The 24,420-nt window shown below is 35.5% G+C and overlaps 1 protein-coding gene across 11 annotated transcripts in view; it reads right to left on the bottom strand.

Annotated features, from left to right (window-relative positions):
• MEF2A (myocyte enhancer factor 2A) overlaps positions 1-24,420 on the bottom strand; it is a 163,631-nt gene that overhangs the window by 84,802 nt on the left and 54,409 nt on the right. For all 11 annotated transcript variants that reach the window (XM_059180141.1, XM_059180142.1, XM_059180137.1 and 8 more), the window contains one exon: positions 10,519-10,709. In XM_059180141.1, the coding sequence (XP_059036124.1) occupies positions 10,519-10,572 (54 nt within the window). In that variant the 5' untranslated portion in view covers positions 10,573-10,709. The remainder of the gene's footprint in view (positions 1-10,518; positions 10,710-24,420) is intronic.

The raw sequence follows: 24,420 nt of genomic DNA, 5'->3' as shown, positions 1-24,420 counted from the left end.
TATGTTAAAGTAAGATGAAGTAGACTTAAAATTGGAAGTCTCACTGACAACAGAAAAGATCAATATAGATTGAAAAATTCATCAAGAAGGTAAAATAATTCTAAATATGTATGAGCCTAATGGTATGCAGTCTCAAAATATATAAAATAGCATGTATTAAATTAATAAAATGTTGAAAGAAATTGACACACCTGCTTCTAGATAAGATGAAGTAACTGATGGAAGACTAAAAAACCCACTGACATCAACCAGAAAAACAAGATAAAATACAACAAAAGACACTGGAAAGTTCCTGCAGGAAAAAGGACTTGAGTTGCCAAGACTCTAGAGGGGTGAGAACCTGACAGATGTGAAATGGTCTTCTGCAGCTGTTTTTTCCCTTGTAGCCCTTTACAGATTCTGTGTATAGGGAGATGAAGAATCTAACCTTTGTCTGGACAATGGGTTGCTGCTAATAAATAGCTCTTGTCCTGGGAGCTGAACACTGAAAACTCCAGGTGTTGATAAACTAGTGAGAAGGGAGGAGCAGAAACTGAGGTGGTCACTCTGAGGCTGAATGAGGTAGGGTTAAAAAGAAAAGAAAAGCAGAAAGCCTCAAGTAGTGTTTTCTGTATTCTTCCTAAGCTAAGAAAACAAGAAATTTGAGAGATGTTTCAAGGACTGGGCCCCAAGAGCACAGTGGGATCAGTGTCGAAAGCTTTGAAAGGCTACTCCTGAAAGTAGCCTCCTTAAAGGGCAACCATAATCTTCACCAAAACTACAGCTAGCATCCCTTCTCAGGTCAATCCCTAGTTGGCCTAAGCTATTCAGTAGGAATGATAATTTCAATGGTTATAGGAAAGAGTAAACCATTTCTGTAGGAAAGTACCATAACATGGAATATGTATAGTGTCTTTCACATACAATGTCTGGTAAAAACCATAAGACATGTCAAAAGAATGACCACATAATAAAAAACAAAGAGAAAAAGGGAACAGATATGAACCTACAGGTAATCCAATATAGCAGTTAGGAGACAAAAACTTTATGATTAGTATTTTCCAAAAAACAGTGGAAAGAATATGTGAAAAGATGGACAATTTCACCAGAGAATTGAAATCTAAAAAATAAAAATTAAAAAGAAATTTTTTTTTTTTTTAAGATTTTATTTATTTACTTGACAGAGAGAAATCACAAGTAGATGGAGAGGCAGGCAGAGAGAGAGAGAGAGAGAGAAGCAGGCTCCCCGCTGAGCAGAGAGCCCGATGCGGGCCTCGATCCCAGGACCCCGAGATCACGACCCGAGCCGAAGGCAGCGGCCCAACCCACTGAGCCACCCAGGCGCCCTAAAAAGAAATTTTATATTTGAAAATATACTACCAGAAATGAGTAAAAATTATCAGCTAATTTTTAAAAACCAAGAAAGGATTACTAGAACACAGAAAACAGGTCACTCACTATAAAACAAATGGAAGGACAGACAGAAAAGAATAAAATTACAGAAGAAAAAAGCATAAGAAATATATGAGACATGCTTAAAAGCACTAAGTCACATGTAATTGGAATCCGAGAAGAATAGCATGAACATGAGCAGTATTTGAAAATATCATAATCAAAAAATTAACTACGAATGAAAATGTAAAAATCTTACAAGTAATGGGGGGTGGCACAACACACACACACATTATCTTCAAAAACAGGAAAAGAAATATTGAAAGCTGATTCCTCTAAAGAAATGATTAAAGTGATGAAAATCAAAAAGGCAAACAAGTGTTGGCAAAGGAACCTTCATATAATGCTGATGGAAACCAAAATGATACAGACAACTTTGACAGTCTGGCACTTCCTCAAAATGTTAAACTTTAGAGTTACCACATGACTCAGCAATTCCACACCTAGGTATATCCAAGAAAAATGAAAATACATGTTTACACAAAAGTGTGCACATAGAAACAACCAAATGCTCATGCACTGATAAACAAAATGTAGTATATTCATACAATGAAATATTATTCAGTCACAATAAAGAATGAAGTACTAGCACATCCTACAAAATCGATGAACCAAAAAAAATACTATGTTAAGCAAAAAAAGACAGTCACAGAAGATCACACAGTATATGATTTGACTTTTATGAAATATCCAGAATAAGCAAATTTATAGAAACAGAAAACAGGCTAGTGGTTTCCTATGGCTAGATATATATGGGGGGAAGGGAATGGAGACTGACTGCTAACAAGTATGGGGTTTTTTTTAGGGGTAATAAAAATGTTCTGGAAGGGGGCACCTGGGTGACTCAGTTGGTTAAGCACCTGACTCTTGATTTCAGCTCAGGTCATGATCTCACAGGTGCGGGACTGAGACTTACACTCCGCGTGGAGTCTGCTTCAGATTCTTTCTTCCTCCCCGCCCCCCGCTCCTCCCTTCTCTTTCTCTCTCTCAAATAAATAAATAAATTCCTTTAAAAATGTTTGAAGAAAATCGTGATGATGGTTGCACAAATCTGAATATACCAAAAACAAAACAAAACAACCCCACTAAACAGTACGTTTTCATTTCAAATGGGGAAATTGTAGGACATGTGAATTTTAATCTCAGTAAAGCAGTTTTTAAAACTCGGATGAAAACATTCAGATAAAAATAATCGAAGACTTACACTGAAGGAAATAACAAAGGAAGTTCTTCAGGAAGAAACTAATCCCATATAGAAACATAAAGGAAGAACAAGAAGTGAAAAGTCTCAGTGTGTATTTATGGGTGTGTGTGTGTGTGTGTGTGTGTGTGTGTATACATGAATACTGACTGCATAAAACTTTGAGTTTTAATTAATTTATCACATTAAAATGAATAGTAACAAAAATCCAATAAGCAGGAAGCATAAATAGAGCCAAGTATGCTGTACGGTTCTAAAATCAGGGAAGGGGTAAAAGAAGTAATATGTCCTATACCAGTTATTTTGTAATAGGTAAAGAATATATGCTATAATACCCAGGGCAAGCCACTAAAAGAAAGGCAAAACAATACACAATGATTACTAGAAAACAATAATTTTAAAAATGTAAATCAAAAAGATAGCCAATGAGAAAAAAAAAAGGGTTCCTTTTTTTTCTCACATAAAACATAAAACATATATATATATATAAAACATATATATATATAAAACATATGCAGGTATGTTTTATATATATCTACAATTAAATTTAAGACATTTTCTTTAAGATACTCTTTTTTAAAAAGATTTATTTATTTGTGAGAGAGAAAGAGCAGGAGTGGTTAGGGAGAGTCATGCTGGGACGGCAGAGGGAGAGAATCATCCTTTAGCAGACTCCTTGCTAAGCAGGAAGCCCCATGGATATGGAACTCAATCCCAGGACTGTGTGATCAAGATCTGAGCCAAAAGCAAGAGTCAGCCACTTAACTGAGCCACCCACCCCAGCTAGCCCACGAAGACCATGATTATCCGATGAGATAAAGAGTTAAAAGTCTTAGAAGAGATCTGCCCTAAATATAAGAATAATGAAAGGCTGAAGAGGATACAAGAAGATATAACAAGAAAACACTAAGCAAAAGAAAGCTAATGTAAAGTATACTAAGAACAAACAGCTTGAAGGCAAATAGTAGTAGTTATAATAAAAAAGGACATTTCCAGAGGGCTGGTGGGGGATCAGGAAGTAGGGATTTAGGGTGGCTAGGTTATGGACACTGGAGAGTGCTATGGTGAGTGCTGTGAAATGTGTAAGCCTGATGATTCATAAATCTGTACCCCTGGGCCAAATAATATATTTTATGTTAATAAAAAAATAAAAGGACATTTCTTTTTTTATTTTTTTTAAAAGATTTTATTTATTTATTTGACAGAGATCACAAGTAGACAGAGAGGGAGGCAGAGAGAGAGAGAGGGAAGCGGGCTCCCTGCTGAGCAGAGAGCCAGATGCGGGACTCGATCCCAGGATGCTGAGATCATGACCTGAGCCGAAGGCAGCGGTTTAACCCACTGAGCCACCCAGGCACCCTAAAAGGACATTTCTTAATGCTAAAGGTGTCAATCCATCAAGAAGATAATAGGAGCTTAAATCAATATTCAACTCATAACCTAACTCCAAAATGAATAAGTAAAACCTGAAACTAAAAGAGAAATACACATGTCCACAATCTTAGGCAAAAACTGAAACACAGCCAAAGATGATCTATCAGTAGTTGACAGAATAAGCAGCCAAATAATCAGAAAGGTACAGTCCTTCTATAAGCCTGAGAAACACAATTAAGATATCTAATTTTCTCTTCCTTGCCCCTGCTCCTCACATATGCATACCACAGTAACCAAAAGTAACAATATGGTCTTTCAAGGGTAAATAAAACACTTATCAAAACTGATCAGGGGCGCCTGGGTGGCTCAGTGGGTTAAGCCGCTGCCTTCGGCTCAGGTCATGATCTCAGGGTCCTGGGATCGAGTCCCGCATCGGGCTCTCTGCTCAGCAGGGAGCCTGCTTCCCTCTCTCTCTCTGCCTGCCTCTCCATCTACTTGTGATTTCTCTCTGTCAAATAAATAAATAAATAAAATCTTTAAAAAAAAAAAAAAAAAAAAAAAAACTGATCAACAGCCAGGGTCTTAAAGCAAACCTCAACACATTTAGAACAACCTTAATCATTTGGAGCACAGTCTCTGAATATACTGGAAAAAAGCTAAAAATTATTTTTTAAAAAGATAGCTTAAAAAGAGATTCTGCAATATATTTCCAAATAATTCAGGTATTAAAAAAGAAATCCCAGTATAAATTTGAAAATATTTTCGCCAGAATAATAAAGAAGGTAAAAAATCATTATTGTAATTTGTGAGACATATACAGCTCAATCAGTACTTACACGGGAAAACATAATTCTATAAAATTTGTTAGGAAAAAAAGGAAGGATGAAAAGTCAATGACTAATGTAAAAAAACACTGTCCAAGAAGAGAAGACCTAAATAAATGACCTTTAAAATAACTGTATGATAAAAGTACTTTAGTGAGCTAAAATGTTCATTCTTAGAAAGGGTTAATAATTATGGTGACTAACATAACACAATAAAAAAAGAAGAAGAAAAGAAAGGTTAATAAAACTGACATAATCTCAGTGATCAAGGAAAAAAAAGACACGAAGTAACAATATAAGGAATGGAAGACAAAATATAAAAGAGAATATGAGCAATACGAAGAAAATTAGAGCATATGAACATTGAACTTCAATAATATTAACAATTTAAATAAAATAGAGAATTTCTTGAAAAACCCAACTTACCCAACTGACAGAAAAAGTAGAAGAGTAGGAATCATTCTATCTCTTACAGAAATTAAATATTTACTTTAAAAAACTCTCACACAGTAAACTCCAAGGACAAACAGATTTACTGGTAAACTTTTCCAAGTATTCAAAGAAGAAATATATTACTATTACACAAACTTCTCCAGAGAACAAGAAACAACACTTCCCAACATTACAAGAAAAAAAAATTACAGACTAATCTCACACACACACACACATACTCGCAAAAATAAAAAATGGAGTAAGAACAATCAAATCAAGTGATATATATAAAGGTGTATTTCAAGAAATACATTTTTAAAGCATTCAAATGCTTTAACATTTGAAAATCAACCAACATAGGATACTACATTAAAGAAAAAAGGGGAGAAAAATACCATAGAATCATCTACATAAACTCAGAAAAAGCTTTTGATAAAATTCAATACTGATTCAGGATAAAAACAGTGGCATTAGAAATAGCAGAAAACTTTTCTATTCTGATAAAAGGGATCTTTTAGAAAAACTCTCAGTAAATACCATAATTAATGATCAAATATTGAATGTTTTTTCCTAAAGTTGAGAATGAGACAAAGGATGCCCACTACCTTCACTTTTATTCATTATTCTAGAGGTACGAGCTAGTGCAATGAAACAAGATAATGTAATAAAGGATTTCAAAAAGAGTAAATCACTGTTCACAGACAACACAATTGTTTACATAGGAAATCCAAAATAATGTACAACTTATACTACTAGAAATAAATAAATTTTGAAAGTGAATTTTGCAAGATTGCTAGACACAAAGTCAACATTAAAAAAATAAACTAAGCGTTTATAGACTTAGCAACAAGCATAGAGAAAAATGAAATCTGGGGAAAAACATAATGACACTAAAAAAAATCCAATACCTAAAAATAAACAAAATAAGGTAACCATATCTATTTATGGATTACAAGACTTAATACTGTAAAGATTTCAGTTCTCCTAAATCAATCCATACATCTGAATTCCAGTAAGTTCATTTTGTTGGCTCTCTTAAGTGAATATTGACACTTGGTTTCACTTGGAAAGAAAAATGACAACAACAACCACTCAGTCATGCAGAATACCATGGTAGAGAATTTCTACTACCAAATATTAAACTACAGTAATTAAAATAGTACAGAATTGAGCAAGGATATAAAATACACAAATGGAACAAAACAGAGTTCAGAAACAGCCCCACATGTGTATGATTCCTTGATTCGCAGCAAAGGCAACCCCTGTCATGCAATGGAGGAAGGATGGTTCTTAAAACAAACTGTACTGGGTGAACTGAGTATTTATCAGGAAAACAAATCTTAACCCCAACACCTCAAACCATACATAAAACTAAATTCAAAATGGATAACAGATATAAAACATGAAAGGTAAAAAGCAGAAGAAAGCATAAAAACAATCTTTATGGACTTATGATAGGTAAGTATTTCTCCAACACAACACAGAGCATTAGCCATAAAGGAAGAAAAAGAAGAGAAACTGGACAACATTTAAAAAAAAAGGATTGAAAAAGTGAAAAGGCAAGCCATGATATGAGGGAAGTTATTTGAAATGCACATAATGAATAAAACACTCAGAATATATTATATACAGAATGTATACTAATAATTATTAAGAAAAAAGCAGTCAAGGAGACTGCCTAAGAAAAGGTAGTCAGGTACAACTTAACAGGTAAGTCATAAAAGAAGGTATCTAAAGGGCCAAGAAAAATATGAAAAGGTGATCAACTTCATCAAACATCACAGAAACTTAAAATTAAAATGTTACTTTTGCTCATCCACCAGAACAGCTAAAATGAAGGGATAAAAACTAGTAATGGTGAATATTTAGAGCAGCTGAGCAGCTGGAACTTTCACACACCCTGTTAGCAGAGCAAAAATTATAAATCAGTACAACCACTTTAGAAAACTATTGCTATTAAAGCTTTCACAGGTATACTCTCTGACTTAGCAACTGAAACCCTCGGTATATACCCAAGCATTCATAGGTACCAAAGACACACACGGGAGTATTCAAAATAGCACTTTTTATAATAGTCTCAAAGTAGAAAACAACCCAAAATTCTATTTACAGTAGAAAAAATAAGTGTACACATTGTGTTCTATCCACCCAATGGAATATCATACATCAATGAAAACATATATGAATATGTAGATTTTAAAAATACATCTACATATATACCCACATGCAACACTAACATTAATTTCACAAACATAATGTTGCCCAAACGAACACAGGCTGTTCACATAAATTCAAAACCAGGGGTAATTAACCTATGTGTTAGAAAGTTCAGTTAATGACTTTCCTTCCCTGGGGCAGGGAGATAATGCCTGGGAGACAAGACAGAGAGTTTCTGGGGTGGTGCACTGGGATATGCTGGTTACGTGGCCATGTACTTTTTGCAATAACTCTCTTAGCCACACTTAGGATTTGTGTGCTTTTATGTTATACTTTAATACAAAATTTACGTTTTAAATAGAAACACATTACGCCAAGAAGGACCAACACAAGGTTTCACCAGAAGCTCCCAAATGAAAGTCAAGTTGAAAGCTTCCAAGTAGAAGTGAAGTGAGGTGAAGCAGCTCTTAAGTGCATGGTAGTGTCAACCCCAAGAGTTTTAACTCACTGTTCTAATGACTTGAAGTGTGATTTTATCTTAGTAGCTCCAAAAATCCAATCATTAAAAACTATTCGCTATTACCTCCTTCAGTACTGCTCGCTAAACAACCCCAGAGGTTGGTAGTTCCTTCCATAAACCCTCCCAGCACCTAAACTTAGCATCTATCTGCCACATAGTTAAATTTCTTCTGTAGGCTATATATTTTTAATGAGTCTCCAGTGCTTAACAGTCTCTCTCTGATATGGTAAATATTCAAATTTGGATGAATAAGTGACACATATCCTCTTCAGCACAGAAACCTTTTCCCCCCCATTTTAATGCAAGAATAATGAAACTTTTTTTTTTTTTTTTAAAGATTTTACTTATTTATTTGAGAGAGAGAGAGTGAGAGAGAACATGAGCAAGGAGAAGGTCAGAGAGAGAAGCTGACTCCCCGTGGAACTGGGAGCCCTATGCGGGACTCGATCCTGGGACTCCGGGATCATGACCTGAGCCGAAGGCAGTCGTCCAACCAACTGGGCCACCCAGGCGTCCCAGAATAATGAAACTTTTAACTCAAAATCCACAAGTTAAAAATGACAAATTATGTCTGTGCCTAATCAAACCTGAAAACCGAATTGTCTAACTACCTCCACAGTATGTTTTCTGCATTCTTTGCCAAAATCACCTGAGAAGAAATTCAGACACCCTTACCCTTGCCCCATCTGGCAGCTTAGTAAGAAAATGACTTAGGGGGACGCCTGGGTGGCTCAGTTGGTTGAGCAGCTGCCTTCGGCTCAGGTCATGATCCCAGCGTCCTGGGATCGAGTCCCACATCGGGCTCCTTGCTCCACGGGGAGCCTGCTTCTCCCTCTGACTCTTCCTTCCACTCTGTCTACCTGTGCTCGCTCTCACTCACTCTCTCTCTGACAAATAAATAAATAAAATCTTTAAAAAAAAAAAGAAAAAAAAAAGAAAAAAAAAAGAAAATGACTTAGGTAAACTCAACATATTAATTATTAATTAAGGCTAATTCTAGTTGCTGAGTATAGTGGCAAGCTTCATCTTTTAATATCATTTCCTTAACTTAAAAAGCTCCATTACAGTCACTTACATATTCCTAGCTCCTTTTTCTCTCTAAAGATGGGAGGTCTTTTCCACTGGTAGATCCAGTGTATCTATGCTGAATTTAAACATGACTCTCTATGGGAAAATGAGAGTTCAGGGAATGTTTCGTCCTTTGCCAGTTCTCTGCTTTTATGTTATTCCCTGAATAAACCCTATTTTACATTAATATTGCATGTGTTCATGAAGCAGGTCCCCCATGTTCCCTCTATGTGACATAGTCCTCAGATTTTATGAAGGGACATTTACTTGCAAGCTTGCTTAGAATCATGATGGAATAGTTATTTTATCACTCTCCCCTGTTTTATCAACCTTCATAAAGAATCATACTGTGTGAGCCTTACATTTTATCAGAAGAATTTTCACGAGATGAAACAGGAGTTCTCTTCATTTCGGTCCAGTGACAACTCTAATCACTTCCACTAACTTCTTTATCAGCTATTCAGCTGAGTTTTGTCTCCAATTATATCCATATTACCAGATGAATTACTACTCAGACTCTGCAGATTTTATCTTTAGTGCTGTTCTGTTCCTGGTAAGCTTCCAGAAACCAGCTTTTCTGGAAACTTCTCCTGAGAGGCAAACTTTCCAGAGCAGAATCTACCCCTCCTGCATATGCTGTAACTACTAGATTATTTACAACATTCTATGAAACTATTTTTCCTTCTTTCTTTTAAACCAAGAGCATGGCAAACTTCTTAAAAGGCCAGGAGTAAAGATTTTAGGCCTATGGGCAACTACTCAATTATGCTGTTACAATGTGAAATCAGGCACAGACAATATGTAAACAAATGCACATGGCAGTTTTCTAACAATGATTTGTTTGTAAAAAGAGCCAGCTTGCCCATGAACCACAGTTTGCCAATCCCTACTCTAAACTCTTACAATTTCTGGTCTTCATATATCAGTATTATAATTATCTTGAACTTTTAAGGGTTTATTGACACTGGTGCTAAAAATTAAGTTCAATATATCTTATCAATTAAAACTGAGATCAATATAATAACTGTTCTGGGAATATTTGTGATAATATGAGTTATAAAAAAATTCTCTTTATTTGTTGGTTAACCAGAAAATTTAAGTGACTAAAGCACATTCACTGATAACCATAGTTAACTTAGATATTCCCTAATTATGAAATTAGAGGTGATAATTTATAATAATAATTAACCTATTAAAAACAAACATAATCAAATGAACAAAAGACTAAGTATATTACAATAAATCTACACAATGGACAGTAACGGTGGGACTACAGTGATCTCTTCTTTTCCCCTATATTTTCTATAACTAACATCTATGATTTTTGCAATAAGAAAAAGTTTCTTTAAAGCACATGATGACAAGCTAAAAGTGTTTAAATTTTTTATTTAGTTTGAAAACAAAAATAGACTTGGAATTAAATTTAAGAAAAATTCAACCATTCTATCCTATGCTCCTCTTTTAAAAAAAATATTTACATCAAGAATAAATAAGTTAAAATTTTCATTTACCTGTCGGTTCCTTTCATCCATTATGCGTGTGATTTGAATTTTCTTCCGCCCCATTTTCAATCACCTTTCCTTCCTTATATGCCAAATATTTAATTCAAAATGTATTTTCTTCAATACCCTAATGCATGGTACACAGCTTCTATTATTTCAGCTTCTGGTCCAAGGGCTACAGCTGAAATTTTCTATAAGATCTAAAAGAAAACACAAATTAGAAAATTTAAGTTCTATAAGTTTGTAAATCATGGAACTGTTATACAAATTTCAAACTTACCTCTATGCTGCACATAGGCACCTATTAGTTGAAATTCCCCGTTACATATTGGTAGTTAAGTTGAAGCTTTGTTAATAATAACTTCACCCCTAAAAAAATCCCTTGAATCTTTTTGTGCCTCTAGCTGTGGCTGAAAGAGTACAATTATAAGCTTTGAGTTTTTCTCAATACATAGAGTAAAAGTAACAAGAGCCAATACTTATTGGGATTTTTCTATGTGCCAAGAATTTTTCCATGTGCCTGACATATCTTAACTCATTCAATCCAAACAGCAATCTTTTTGGTTATAATTATCATCACCATTTTATAAATAAGGATACTGAGGCAGAGAGATCCTAAATAATATGTCCAAGGTAACACACACAGTAAAGGGCAGGGCTTGGAATATGAACTCAGGGACTCTGGCTCCAGAATTTCTCTGCTTGGAAAATATCCTTGGAAATATCCTTGGAAAGTTTCTGATGTCCTCCATGTCAAAGGATGAACTAATAATCTGGGTAGCTCCAATCTGCCCTTACAAATGATTCTTGCAAACTGCCCTAGCTACCACCCAAATTACTGTCAAGGCACCATATGATTTCATAATAATGTCCACTTATTAAATGAAATACTGTTCCTTTTAGCCATTTAATAAAATCCTCCTAATTTATCAAGATTCAGTTCCCCCTGATAGAGTAAACCATAGCACCTTATACTCTGTGGCTATTTGTATAATAAATTCTAAGTCCGTATTCCTGAGACCGTGAATCCTTCAAGAACAGGATTTGTTTTTTTATTCCATTTATCTCTGTAATTCAATGACTGGCAATGATATAATTTTTCATGTTCCGAATGACAGTTGTGTCAAAGACCTAGTGTTTTCAAAACTTACATAATAAAATATTTACAAGGGAATAAAAGACAAATACTAAAATACAATAATAAATTCTCAGGGGAATTTTATTCAAGTACTTTTAATCTTGTGCATATACAGCCATAAAACTTTAAAAGTACTGTGCAAATCCATGTTTGATTAAATCTGGCTTTTGCTCAAAAGCAGTGAATTTTTCATTTCTTAACACTACCATCATAACTATAAGCATGGCATGTCTTACGATAGTATCTTCCCTTGTATTCTTTCATTTCTTCATTCATACAAACATTAACTGAACATCTATTAACCTATTAACTGATCACCAACTTGCAAAAGTACTGTACTTCCAAACACTGAAGTAGGCACATAGAGTAAAATATTTAAAAAGAAAAAAGGCATGATTTCTGATCTCACTGAGTTCATAGTTTAGAGGGGAAAACAGATATTAATCAAACTACCATATAAATGAGTCCAGAAATTAAAATTAGGATGTTAGTTTATTTGACCTAAATTCATAACTTAGGTAAGGCTTCCTTTGGAATGTGCCTCAAACCTGAGTATGAAGGTATACATTCTAAGCAGAGAGTATACCATGTGCACGGAAGCAGGAAACATTAGCAAAACTGAAGGATGGCTAGTCAACTGGTGGGAACCAAACAAAACAACTGTGCTGTAGAATGTTTTTGCTTCCTCATGAGACTGCAATATAAACCAATAAAAGTCAGTTTATTCAAATCATGTTCCTTAACAGATCACACTGCATTCAATTCCCATTATAAAAATTTGAACTGTAGTAGACAAGATAAATATTCGTGCATTTCAATTCTAATGCCTCTAAGGTGTATGTACTCTACTCTCTTTGAGAATCTGAAAAATTCTGAATTCTATTAGACCATATCTAAGCATTTTGCTTTTGACAATAGTTGAATAGGTTACTTCAACCTTCTCTATTAAGATTTATTTATTTCAGAGGGAGGGTGAGAGAACATAAGCAAGCACAAATGGTGGGGGGAGAGGGGACAGAGGTAGAAAATCTTCAAGGAGACTCCGACCTGAGCGCGAAGCCTGACAGAGTGCTCAATCCCACAAACAATGAGATCACAACCTGAGCCAAAAGTAAGTCAGATGCTTAACTAAGTCACCCAGGAGCCCCAAACCAACCTTCTAATAATGAGAAAACAACAAGAAAAGTAATCTGTTCAAAACCACTGGAGAACTTTCAAGACAGAATTGAAGGGCTGAGATCTGGAAGAAACGGATGAGATTGCACTTCAGATTAATTCTCCCCCTAGTCATTAGTAGATTCTTAAAATATTGCCTGAGCCCCATGTCAGGTTCCCTGCTCAGCAGGGAGTCTGCTTCTCCCTCTTCCTCTCCATGTACCCCCCACCCACTCGTGCTCTCTCTCTCACTGTTTCTCAAATAAATAAGATTGTGTGTGTGTGTGTGTGTGTGTGTGTGTGTGTGTGTTTACTTTTAGACCCAAAAACGTTGGCTGAGAGGCTGAGAAGCTAAACAGAGCTTTCAACAGATCTTCGGTAGGACACAAAAATAGATGCAAGGTCTGCCAAGGAATAGCCCAGCCCCAGTAAACACACCGGGAGTAGGGAGGGAATCTAAAAGACTATACCCTAGGTATAAAGGTAAACTAGAAATAGACCAGACCAACAAGGAGGAAAGTATAGCTTCATATCATCTCAATCCCTGATTAGGTTAAGGAATCTGGGCTACGTAGTGTTATTAGCCTAGCTGCAGGCCAATAAAAACTTCTGTAAAGATTTTAGCAAAAGTATATCTTACCAGCAAAAGTTAACATCATCTAGAAATTTAAATGATCTTATCATTATTATACAAAATGTCTAAAAATAAAAATAACCAGTCAAGACCTGACTTGAAAGCTAAGATTTTAAAATGGCAAGAAATCAGACCTATAGGGGCGCCTGGGTGGCTCAGTGGGTTGAGCTGCTGCCTTCGGCTCAGGTCATGATCTCAGGGTCCTGGGATCGAGTCCCGCATCGGGCTCTCTGCTCAGCAGGGAGCCTGCTTCCCTCTCTCTCTCTCTGCCTGCCTCTCCATCAACTTGTGATTTCTCTCTGTCAAATAAATAAATAAAATCTTAAAAAAAAAAAAAAGAAGAAGAAATCAGACCTATAGTAGATCCAAGGAATGGTGTTATCAGAAAAGAACTTTAAAATATGTTAATGTGTTCAAAGAATTAATAAAGACTATTGGCAGAAAATGCTAAAAGTATGGAAAACAACTGAAAAATACAATTCTGAAAACAGAAAATAAAAAAATAAATCATAATAGGTTAGAATACAGCTGAACAATCAATGATCCAGAAGCTAAGAAAGAGGAAAATACTTATACTGATGCCCAAGAAGACATAAATTGGGAAATACAGAAAAGAATGTGAAAAAATTATGACACATGGATCCAAAATACATGTAACTGCAGTCCTTGAAAGAAAAGAGAGAAATGTTTAAAGACATATAGTTGAAAACTTTTTAAAAACTTACCAGTGACATCATGCCACAGAACCAAGCAAACTCCCAAGCAAAACAAATACAAAGAAAACCACAACAAAAAACCCATCAAAGTAAAAAGGGTGGATGGAGGGAAAGAGAGAGACACACACAAAGAGACACAGCCACAGACAGAGAGATCTTAAAAGTAGTCAAAAAAGGAGAGATTTACAGTTGACTTTTTCACAGAAGTAATGGAAGTCAGAAGACATGGAATGATATCCTCAAAGTGCCAAGAGTGGGAGAAATGCCAAACTAGAATAGTCTATCTGGCAAGTAATACTCCTGAAGGGGGGGGGGGGGGCAAAACACAGACATCCGTAATCAAATAGAAACAAATAATTTAACACCAAAAACAATGAAGGGACTTCTTCAAGTAGAAAGAAAAAAGGATGTTTTCTTTGCAGAAATGTCTGTTCATGTCTTCTGCCCATTTCTTTTTTTTTTTTTTTTAAATATTTAATTTATTTATTTATTTGACAGAGAGAAATCACAAGTAGATGGAGAGGCAGGCAGAGAGAGAGAGAGGGAAGCGGGCTCCCTGCTGAGCAGAGAGCCCGATGCGGGACTCGATCCCAGGACCCTGAGATCATGACCTGAGCCGAAGGCAGCGGCTTAACCCACTGAGCCACCCAGGCGCCCCTCTTCTGCCCATTTCTTGATTGGATTATTTGTTCTTAGGGTGTTGAGTTGGCTAAGTTCTTTATAGATTTTGGACACTAGCCCTTTATCTGATATGTCATTTGCAAATATCTTCTCCCATTCTGTCAGTTGTCTTTTGGTTTTGTTAACTGTTTCCTTTGCTGTGCAAAAGCTTTTGATCTTGATAAAATCCCAATAGTTCATTTTTGCCCAAGCTTCCCTTGCCTTTGGCAATGGGAAGATGTTGCTGCAGCTGAGGTCGAAGAGGTTGCTGCCTGTGTTCTCCTCAAGGATTTTGATGGATTCCTTTCTCACATTGAGGTCCTTCATCTATTTTAAGTCTATTTTCGTGTGTGGTGTAAGGAAATGGTCCAATTTCATTTTTCTGCATGTGGCTGTCCAATTTTCCCAACACCATTTATTGAAGAGGCTGTCTTTTTTCCATTGGACATTCTTTCCTGCTTTGTCAAAGATTAGTTGACTGTAGAGTTGAGGGTCTATTTCTGGGCTCTCGATTCTCTTCCATTGATCTATGTGTCTGTTTTTGTGCCAGTACCATGCTGTCTTGATGATGACAGCTTTGTAATAGAGCTTGAAGTCTGGAATTGTGATGCCACCAACTCTGGCTTTCTTTTTCAATATTCCTTTGTCTATTCGAGGTCTTTTCTGGTTCCATATAAATTATAGGATTATTTGTTCCATTTTTTGAAAAAGATGGATGGTACTTTGATAGGAATTGCATTAAATGTGTAGATTGCTTTAGGTAGAATAGACATTTTCACAATATTTATTCTTCCAATCCAGGAGCATGGAACATTTCTGCAAAGAAGACATCCAGATGGCCAACAGACACATGAAAAAGTGCTCCATATCACTCGGCATCAGGGAAATACAAATCAAAACCACAATGAGATATCACCTCACACCAGTCAGAATGGCTAAAATTAACAATTCAGGAAATGACAGATGCTGGCGAGGATGCGGAGAAAGGGGAATCCCTCCTACACTGTTGGTGGGAATGCAAGCTGGTACAACCACTCTGGAAAACAACATGGAGGTTCCTCAAAATGTTGAAAATAGAACTACCCTATGACCCAGCAATAGCACTACTGGGTATTTATCCTAAAGACACAAACCTAGTGATCCAAAGGGGCACAGGCACCCAAATGTTTATAGCAGCAATGTCTATAATAGCCAAACTATGGAAAGAACCTAAATGTCCATCAATAGATGAATGGATAAAGAAGATGTGGTATATATACACAATGGAATACTATGCAGCCATCAAAAGAAATGAAATCTTGCCACTTGCAACGACGTGGATGGAACTAGAGGGTATCATGCTTAGCGAAATAAGTCAAGCGGAGAAAGACAACTATCATATGGTCTCCCTGATATGAGGAAGTGGGGATGCAACATGGGGGGTTATGGGGGTAGGAGAAGAATAAATGAAACAAGATGGGATTGGGAGGGAAACAAACCATAAGTGACTCTTAATCTCACAAAACAAATTGAGGGTTGCTAGGGAGAGGGGGGGTCGGAGAAGGAGGATGGGGTTATGGACATTGGGGAGGGTATGTGCTATGATGAGTGCTGTGAAGTGTGTAAACCTGGCGATTTACAGAGCTGTACCCCTGGGGATAAAAATATATTATATGTTTATAAAAAAATAAAAAATTTAAATAAAAAAAAAAGAAAGAAAGAAAAATGGATACCAGACATAGCTTGGATATTGCACCAAAAAGTACGTACATAAACAAACAAATAAGAATAAGGAACAGGGTAAATATGTAACTCTAAGTAAATATTGACTAAAGAAGATAATAATACACTGTAGAATTTAAAATATTAATAATACACAACAATAGTACAGTACAGTAGTAAATAAAGTTAAGGTGTTCTAAAACCCTTTCATTTAATGGGAAATAAAAAAAGTACTTCTTTACTTTTTGGACTTGAGTCAAAGATGCATGTAAGAACAGTAAAAGTACAGAAAGCTAACAAGCTAACGGAAGGGGAAAATGAATTAATACCTGAATTGTATTTAAAAAAGATCTAATGACTACAAAAGTACATCTTAAATATGAGATAGAATGGAAGTAAAAGCATGGAGAACATACTGTGTAGAACACAAATCAAAAAAAAAGATCTGTAGCTATACTTTATCACAGTACATTTTTTTATTTTTTTGAAGATTTTATTTATTTATTTGACAGAGAGAGAGAGACACCGTGAGAGGAACACAAGCAGGGGGAGTGGGAGAGAGAAGCATGCTTCCCACGAAGCAGGGAGCCTGATGTAGGACTCAATCCCAGGACACAGTAAAAGCTCAATTCACTGGAAAGAGCTAGCAATTCTAAATCTGAATATATCTAATAACACTTAAAGTCAGGAATCTGTTCCTTAAAATCAGATATCCTGTACAAAATCCTAACTAGGACCTTATTTTCCATTTTTTTAAATAGGAAAAATTATATTACATATAAACTCATAATCCCCAATTATTTCTCTTTTAACTCAACTGAACTTTTTACTTAACTGAAATACAGAAAATGTCCATTTATAATAGAAAATTATCATGGTTAGGATGTAAAATACTACATGACTTCAAATGCAATAGTTTTCTCACTGGCTTTATTTCCTTTTCCATGATTTAACACTTTCTGTGTTAAACACTTTCTGTGCTTTCTACAAAACTAAGCAAAATTAAGGGACAAATACAAAAGCAATTAGAAACTTATGCAAGACAAACACATACAGCAGATAACAGCTCAAAGGCTTATAATACGGAAACCTCTTTCTTTTTGCCAGTAGCAACAGAGACGCACATTCCCTCTGTTGACATAACATGACTCAAAAATGTCTACATGTGATTCTAATGTTCTACAAATTGATTTGAAATTTAATTTGTGACTTTGCCCACATATCAATTTGTTAAAATATTGTACTGAACTGCGCAGATGGAAAAACACTTTTGTTTTCAAAATTTATTTGAGAGAGAAAGCAGGGTTGGGAGAAGGCAGAGGCAGACGGAATCTCAACCAGACCCTGCTGAGCACAGAGCCTGATGTCGGGCTCAATCTCACCACCCTGAGATCATGACCTGAGCAAAAATCAAGAGTCAGACACTTAATGACTGAGCCACCAAGGCACCCCAAAAACATACTTTTCCCAAATAAACTTCAGTCAGTACCAAGGGAATTAGTAAGAAAGACGACAAATCTAGCAAGTTGATTTTAACAAAGCTTTCTCAGAAACTAATGGAATAAGCACACAAAACAAGGAATAGATTAGAAGAAACAAAAAGATTTGAATTTTACAATTACCAGCCTGACATACAGAACAGTATACCTAACAAGAGCAGAAGATACATTCCTTGTAAGTGAATAAAAACATCTGCCAAAAGTGACCACATGCTGGATCATAAACTGCTAACAAATTCCAAACTGCTGACCTCCAATGAATTAAGCTATGAATTAACAACAATATGATTAGAAATGCTTATAGAGTTGAAATTAAGCAATAAACTTCTAATCAACTCATGGGTCAAAGAATAAATCACAGCCACAATCAGAAAAGAATTGAACACTATTAAATTCACATAACATCAAAAGTTATGGGATGCAGGTAATACCATGTTTAAGAGGGAAATTTATAGCTTGAGAACACATATATGGAGGAAAGGCCAAAAACCAATGTTCTAAGCAACCATCTGAAAGTGTTATAAAAAGAACAAATTAAACCCAAGACACTACAGATGAAGAAATAAAAGAGCATACCATAATGAAATAAAAAATATACAACAGAGATCAACAAAACTAAAAGTTAGTTCTTTGGAGGGAATAATAAAACTAGCAAGTACCTGGAAAAAATAATAGAGGGGCTGAAAATAAAACAAATATCTGTCCCCAAAGGTTTTAGATTAAAAAATATGAACTTGTTTTTTATAACATGTGCTGCATTTACCACATGAAGATTAATACAAATAACCAACAAAAATCTGAAAGCAAATTATATCAAACTAAACTCATAAGTATAACTCTTTAACTACTACTTCCCATATTTCCGGCTCAAATGCTCTAGTAACAATTTTAACACTCTTTAGATCCCATTAGGTGCTATAATTTAATTATACCTACCACCTTTTCACTGTTCCTCAGCCAGTTTATGTCTCTTTATCTAATTAAATTTTCATGCACCCTCACTTCCTCGGCTCTTGCTCTCCCTCTTCTTTCCTCCCTCCAGTCATTTCCTGGGAAAGAACCCGCTCTTGACTACCTGCTTACTTCCATGTAGCTGAATAGGCTGAGAATAAACAACCACACTAACCAGGCTAATTAATCTTTCCTTAAGTTTAGTAATTTTCCATTTCCCAGTTATGTGCTTGATTATTTGATGCCCTATTCTAACACTCTAACACTCATCACTCATCCTCACTTTCAGTTGATGACTTTGCTACCTATTCTACTTATGGAAAAAAGCAGTAATCAGAAGAGAATCTCCTCAAGTTCCTGCCATCATATCTATCAATCCATCAGCACCTGTCCCACTATACATGCCTTCTTTCCTATTTAGGTCTTGGCTACAGCAATTCCTCCTTTCTTTCCTTCAAAGTCAAAATTTTCTTCTATACTGAAGCAAGCACTCCCACTGGCAAAAAAATTAAATAAAAGATGCTATTATCTCAGTTATCCAAAACAAAACACAGGAAACAAAAAATGTCTTGATCCTGAAATTTAAAATATACTAAAAGAAAAATCCGTCTTTGCAGATTCTGAGAAGTTTCAATTTCAAAGATGTCAATTCTCCCCCAAATTAATCTAGAGATTCAATGCAATCCTATTCAAAATACCAGATTTCCTTTTATTACATGCAGAAACTAACAAGATTATTTTAAAATCCATTTGCAAATATAAAGAATAGTCAAAACCACCTTGAAGAAAAGACTCATACAGTTATTTAATAGACTTATTATAAAACGAATAGTAATTGAGATGGTGTGATTTTGTCTGTTGTGTGTTTTGCATATTGAAAGGACTGTACACCATGACAAAGTGGGACTTATTCCTGGAATGTAAGGATGATTCAACACACTAATAAAATTAATCAATGTGATAAACCACATTAAGAGAATGAAGGAAAAAAACCACATGACCCTCTAAACTGATGCAAAAGCAGCATGTGACAAAGGACAATATTCTTTCAAGATAAAAAAAAAAAATCAACCCGAAATAGAAGGAAACTACCTCAACAAAATAAAAGTCATATACGAAAATCCCACAGCTCACAGCATGTTCAAGTGGTGAAAGACTAAAAGCTTTTCCTCTAAGATAAGGAATAAGACAAGAATGACTGATTTCGCCCCATAAATTCAACAGTGGAAGTTCTAGTCAAAGCAATTAAGCAAGAAAAATGAATAAAAGGTATCCAAACTGGAAAGGAAAAAGTGTAAGTACCTCTGTTTGCAGATGATGTGATCTTATACATAGAATCCACTAAAAAGATTCCACAAAAACCTGTTGAACTAATAAATTCATCAAAGTAGTAGGATACAAATGAACACAATAAAATCAGTTGCATTTCTACACTAACAATAAACAGTTTGAAAGAAGAAAATAATTCCATTTGCCATAGCATCAAAAAAAAAATCTTTTAAAATATTTTAGAGAGCATGTGTGCGTGCAAGAGTGGGGAGGAACAGAGGGAAGGGAAGAGAATCCTCAAGCATGCTCCCCGCAGAGCACAGAACCCAATGTGGGGCTCAATCTCAGGATCATAATCTGAGCCAAAATCAAGATGCAAGAGCCAAAGCCAAAATTTGGCTTAACTGACTTGAGCCACCTTAGGCGCCTCTACAATAGCATCAAATTTTTTTAAATACTCAGGAATTAACTTAGTCATTGTGAAAAACTTGCACACTGAAAACTTAACAACACTGATAAAAGAAACTAAAGAATACAGAATAAATAAAAAGACACCCTATGTTCACAGACTGTAAAACTTATTGTTGTTAACATACCAATGTTACCCAAAGTAAACCACAAAATTCAATGCAATCCCTATCAAGATCCCAAATTTTGAAAAGCCACCCTAAATTATTGAATCTCAAAGGTCTCCAAATAGCCAAAACAATTTTGAAAAAGAACAAATTTGGAGGACACACACTCCCTAATGTTGAAATTTTCTATAAAACTATAGTAATCAATACAATATGGCATTGGCATAAAGACAGACACATAGATCAATGGAACAGAATAAAGAGCACAGACAAATCCAGGAACACATGGCCAAATGTCAAAAAGTGTCCATGGACACTATCAACAGAGTAAATGAGCAACCCACCAAATAGAAGAAAATAATTCTATATCATATTATCTGAGATATTTAATATCCACAATATATATAAAGAACCCTAAAACTCAAAACCAAAAATAGGCAGAGGACTTGAATAGACATTTCTCCAAAGATGATATACAAATGGTCAATAAGCACGTGAAATGATACTCAACATCACTAATCATTAGGCAAATGCAAATCAAAACCACAATGACATACCACTTCACACAATTTGGACAACTATCATAAAACAAACAAAAACCAAAAAAAAAGTCATATTGTGAATGGGGGTAAATGTGAAACCTTGTACGTTGTTTGGGAGAATGTAAAATGGTCCTGTTGCTGTGAAAAACAGTATGCTGGTTACTCAAAAGATTAAACAGCAAATAATCATTTGATCCAAAAATTCCACTTCTAGGTCTATACACAAGAGAACCATAAGCAGGGACTTGGATAATATATTTGTACATCTATGTTCATAGGAGCGTTATCCACACTTAAAAGGTAGAAAAATCCCAATGTCATTGGCAGATGAACAGAGAAACAAAACGTGTTATCTACATACAATGGAGTATTTTTCAGCTTTACAGAAAATCCTATCACTTAGGGTACCTGAGTAACTCTGCCAGTTAAGCATCTCCCTTCAGCTCAGGGTGTGATCTCAGTGTCCTGTCAGGCCTCCTGCTCAGTGGACAGCCTGCTTCCCGAACCTCCCTCTGCCCCCTGCACCACTCATGAGTGCATGCACACATGTGCTCTTCTCAATCAACAAATAAAATCTTTTTTTTTCTTTTTTAAAGATTTTATTTATTTATTTGACACAGAGAGATCACAAGTAGGCAAAGAGGCAGGCAGAGAGAGAGGAGGAAGCAGGCTTCCTGCCGAGCAGAGAGCCCGATGCAGGACTCGATCCCAGGACCCTGGGATCATGACACCAGCCGAAAGCAGAGGCTTAACCCACTGAGCCACCCAGGCGCCCCATCAATCAACAAATAAAATCTTAAAAAAAAAAAAAAGATACCTTCACTGATAAAACTGTTATAAAAAAAAAAAATCCTAACACTTGTTATAACATGAATAAACCTTAAAAATATATGGTAAGAGAAAGAGGTCAAAAAAGACACATATTAGATAATTCCATTTATATAAGGTACAAAGAGTAGTCAAAATTCATAGAGAAAGTAAAATAGTTCCTAGGGATGACAGAGAGGGACAAATGGAAAATTATTGCTTAATGAGTGCACAGTTTTAAAATGGGATGATGAAAAAGTTCTGGAGATGGTGGTGATTATTGCACAGCGATAGAAGTTTGCTTAATACCACCATACTATACATTTAAAAATGATTAAAATGATAAATACTGTGTTATATGCATTCTACCACACTTTCAAAAAATATAAATGCTAAAAAAAAAAGTATGTACACACCGTTAAAACAACTGCAGGATTATGATTTTATAAAATTAAGCTAACCACTAACATATTAGGTCAACAGAGTGCTAATTCTTCTATATGATAAAACTAAAGGAATTGTAAGAAATGGAAACATTTAAAACTAACCTTTGAGACTAATAGTTATCTTTAGCAAACACAGATGGCATTTTCCCCACAAAGTAATATATCTTATCCTTTGGGGAGAGGGGAAGGAATCTCACTAACTCCAAGGCCTACATCTGTGTTCAGGCAACATTAAAGTAAAAAATTAATTTAAACTGAACTCTCAGTTAACTGAAATTCTTTTTAGTGGGTCATTTTCATAAAATCAGAAACTACATTTTAAAAAAAAACTTCCAATATGGGTTCTGCTGTCTTAATTTAAGAAATACCAGGACACCTGTGGTTCAGTCAGTAGAGCTTGTGCCTCTAGATCTCAGGTTATGAGTTCAATCCCCACGATGGGGGGATACAGTTCACTTAATATAAAAAAAAAAAAAAAGGAAAGAGAAATAACATCGTCTAACACTCAAAATCATACTAATACTGATCACAGAATTTCAGTCTTTTCAAATCAATTTTGTTTACTGTTTTTTTTTTTTTTAAAGATTTATTTATTTATTTGACAGAGAGAGATTACAAGTAGGCAGAGAGGCAGGCAGAGAGAGAGAGGAGGAAGCAGGCTCCCTGCTGAGCAGAGAGCCCGATGCGGGACTCGATCCCAGGACCCTGAGATCATGACCCGAGCCGAAGGCAGCGGCTTAACCCACTGAGCCACCCAGGCGCCCCAATTTTGTTTACTGTTTTAAAGAACTCTGTTGCTTAAGTAACTAAATATTTTAAGAGCATGAACTTTAAACACAAGGTGAACTTTACTTTCTAAGGTTTGCTCTTACTAAATAAACATCAATTTCTGAGTTCATCAGAACATCTCATTCTGATGATTCTGGTAAATCAATTATTAATTTTTTTCAAAAACTTTTAGTAAAAAGTACTAACTTTTAAGTAAAAAGTACCTTTGTAATAGAAGTAACTTTGTACAATCAACAACTGAGCTTTTTAAACAAATAAACAAGTACTTAACAAGAGAAAATCTTTAATGATTCATTACTGCTTTAAAAGAAGGGAACTTAGAGGACACTTGGGTGGTTCAGTTAGTTAAGCACTGGCTCTTGATTTCAGCTCAGGTCTGGATCTCAGGGTCCTAGGATTGAGCTTCTGTTGAGCTCCGTGCTCAGCAGGGAGTCCACTTGAAGATTCTCTCCCTCTGTTCCTGCCCCAGCTTGTGTTGGCAGGCTCGTTCTCTCTCAAATAAATAATTTGTTAGAAGAAAGAAGAAGGAAGAAGAAGGAAGGAAGGAAGGAAAGAAGGAAGGAAGGAAGAAGGAGGAGGAGGAGGAGGAGGAGGAGGGGACTTAATTCAATTTGGGACATATTAAACCTGAGATGGTCATGGATCATACAATTGAAAATGTCAAACAGGAACCTAGACACAAGACTCAGAGATTAGAGCTAAAAATATGCCTTTGGGGAATCTTGAGCATATAATTATTAATGTTGTGGGAAACAATGTGCTCATCTAGGGATAACATAAAATGAAATCAGCACCAAAGTCCCAAGGAACACAATATATATTACTGTTGCAAATGAATACCCCAGAACTATCATCTAGACATGAGGTTTTTAAACAATGTGGTCAATAGTAAAGAATAAAAAAAAATTTTAAGATTTTATTGACTTATTTGAAAGAAAGAGAGCAAGAAAGTGTGAGCACGAGCAGGGTGAGTCTGAGTCTGGACAGAGAGAGGGACTCTCTCTCTCCCAGGGACTCTGGGATCAAGAC

Source organism: Mustela lutreola, chromosome 7 (assembly GCF_030435805.1).
Source record: "Mustela lutreola isolate mMusLut2 chromosome 7, mMusLut2.pri, whole genome shotgun sequence".
Taxonomy (NCBI): Eukaryota; Metazoa; Chordata; class Mammalia; order Carnivora; family Mustelidae; genus Mustela; species Mustela lutreola.
The sequence above is the reverse complement of the archived record's forward strand: the minus strand, read 5'-3'. Positions and strand labels throughout refer to the sequence as shown.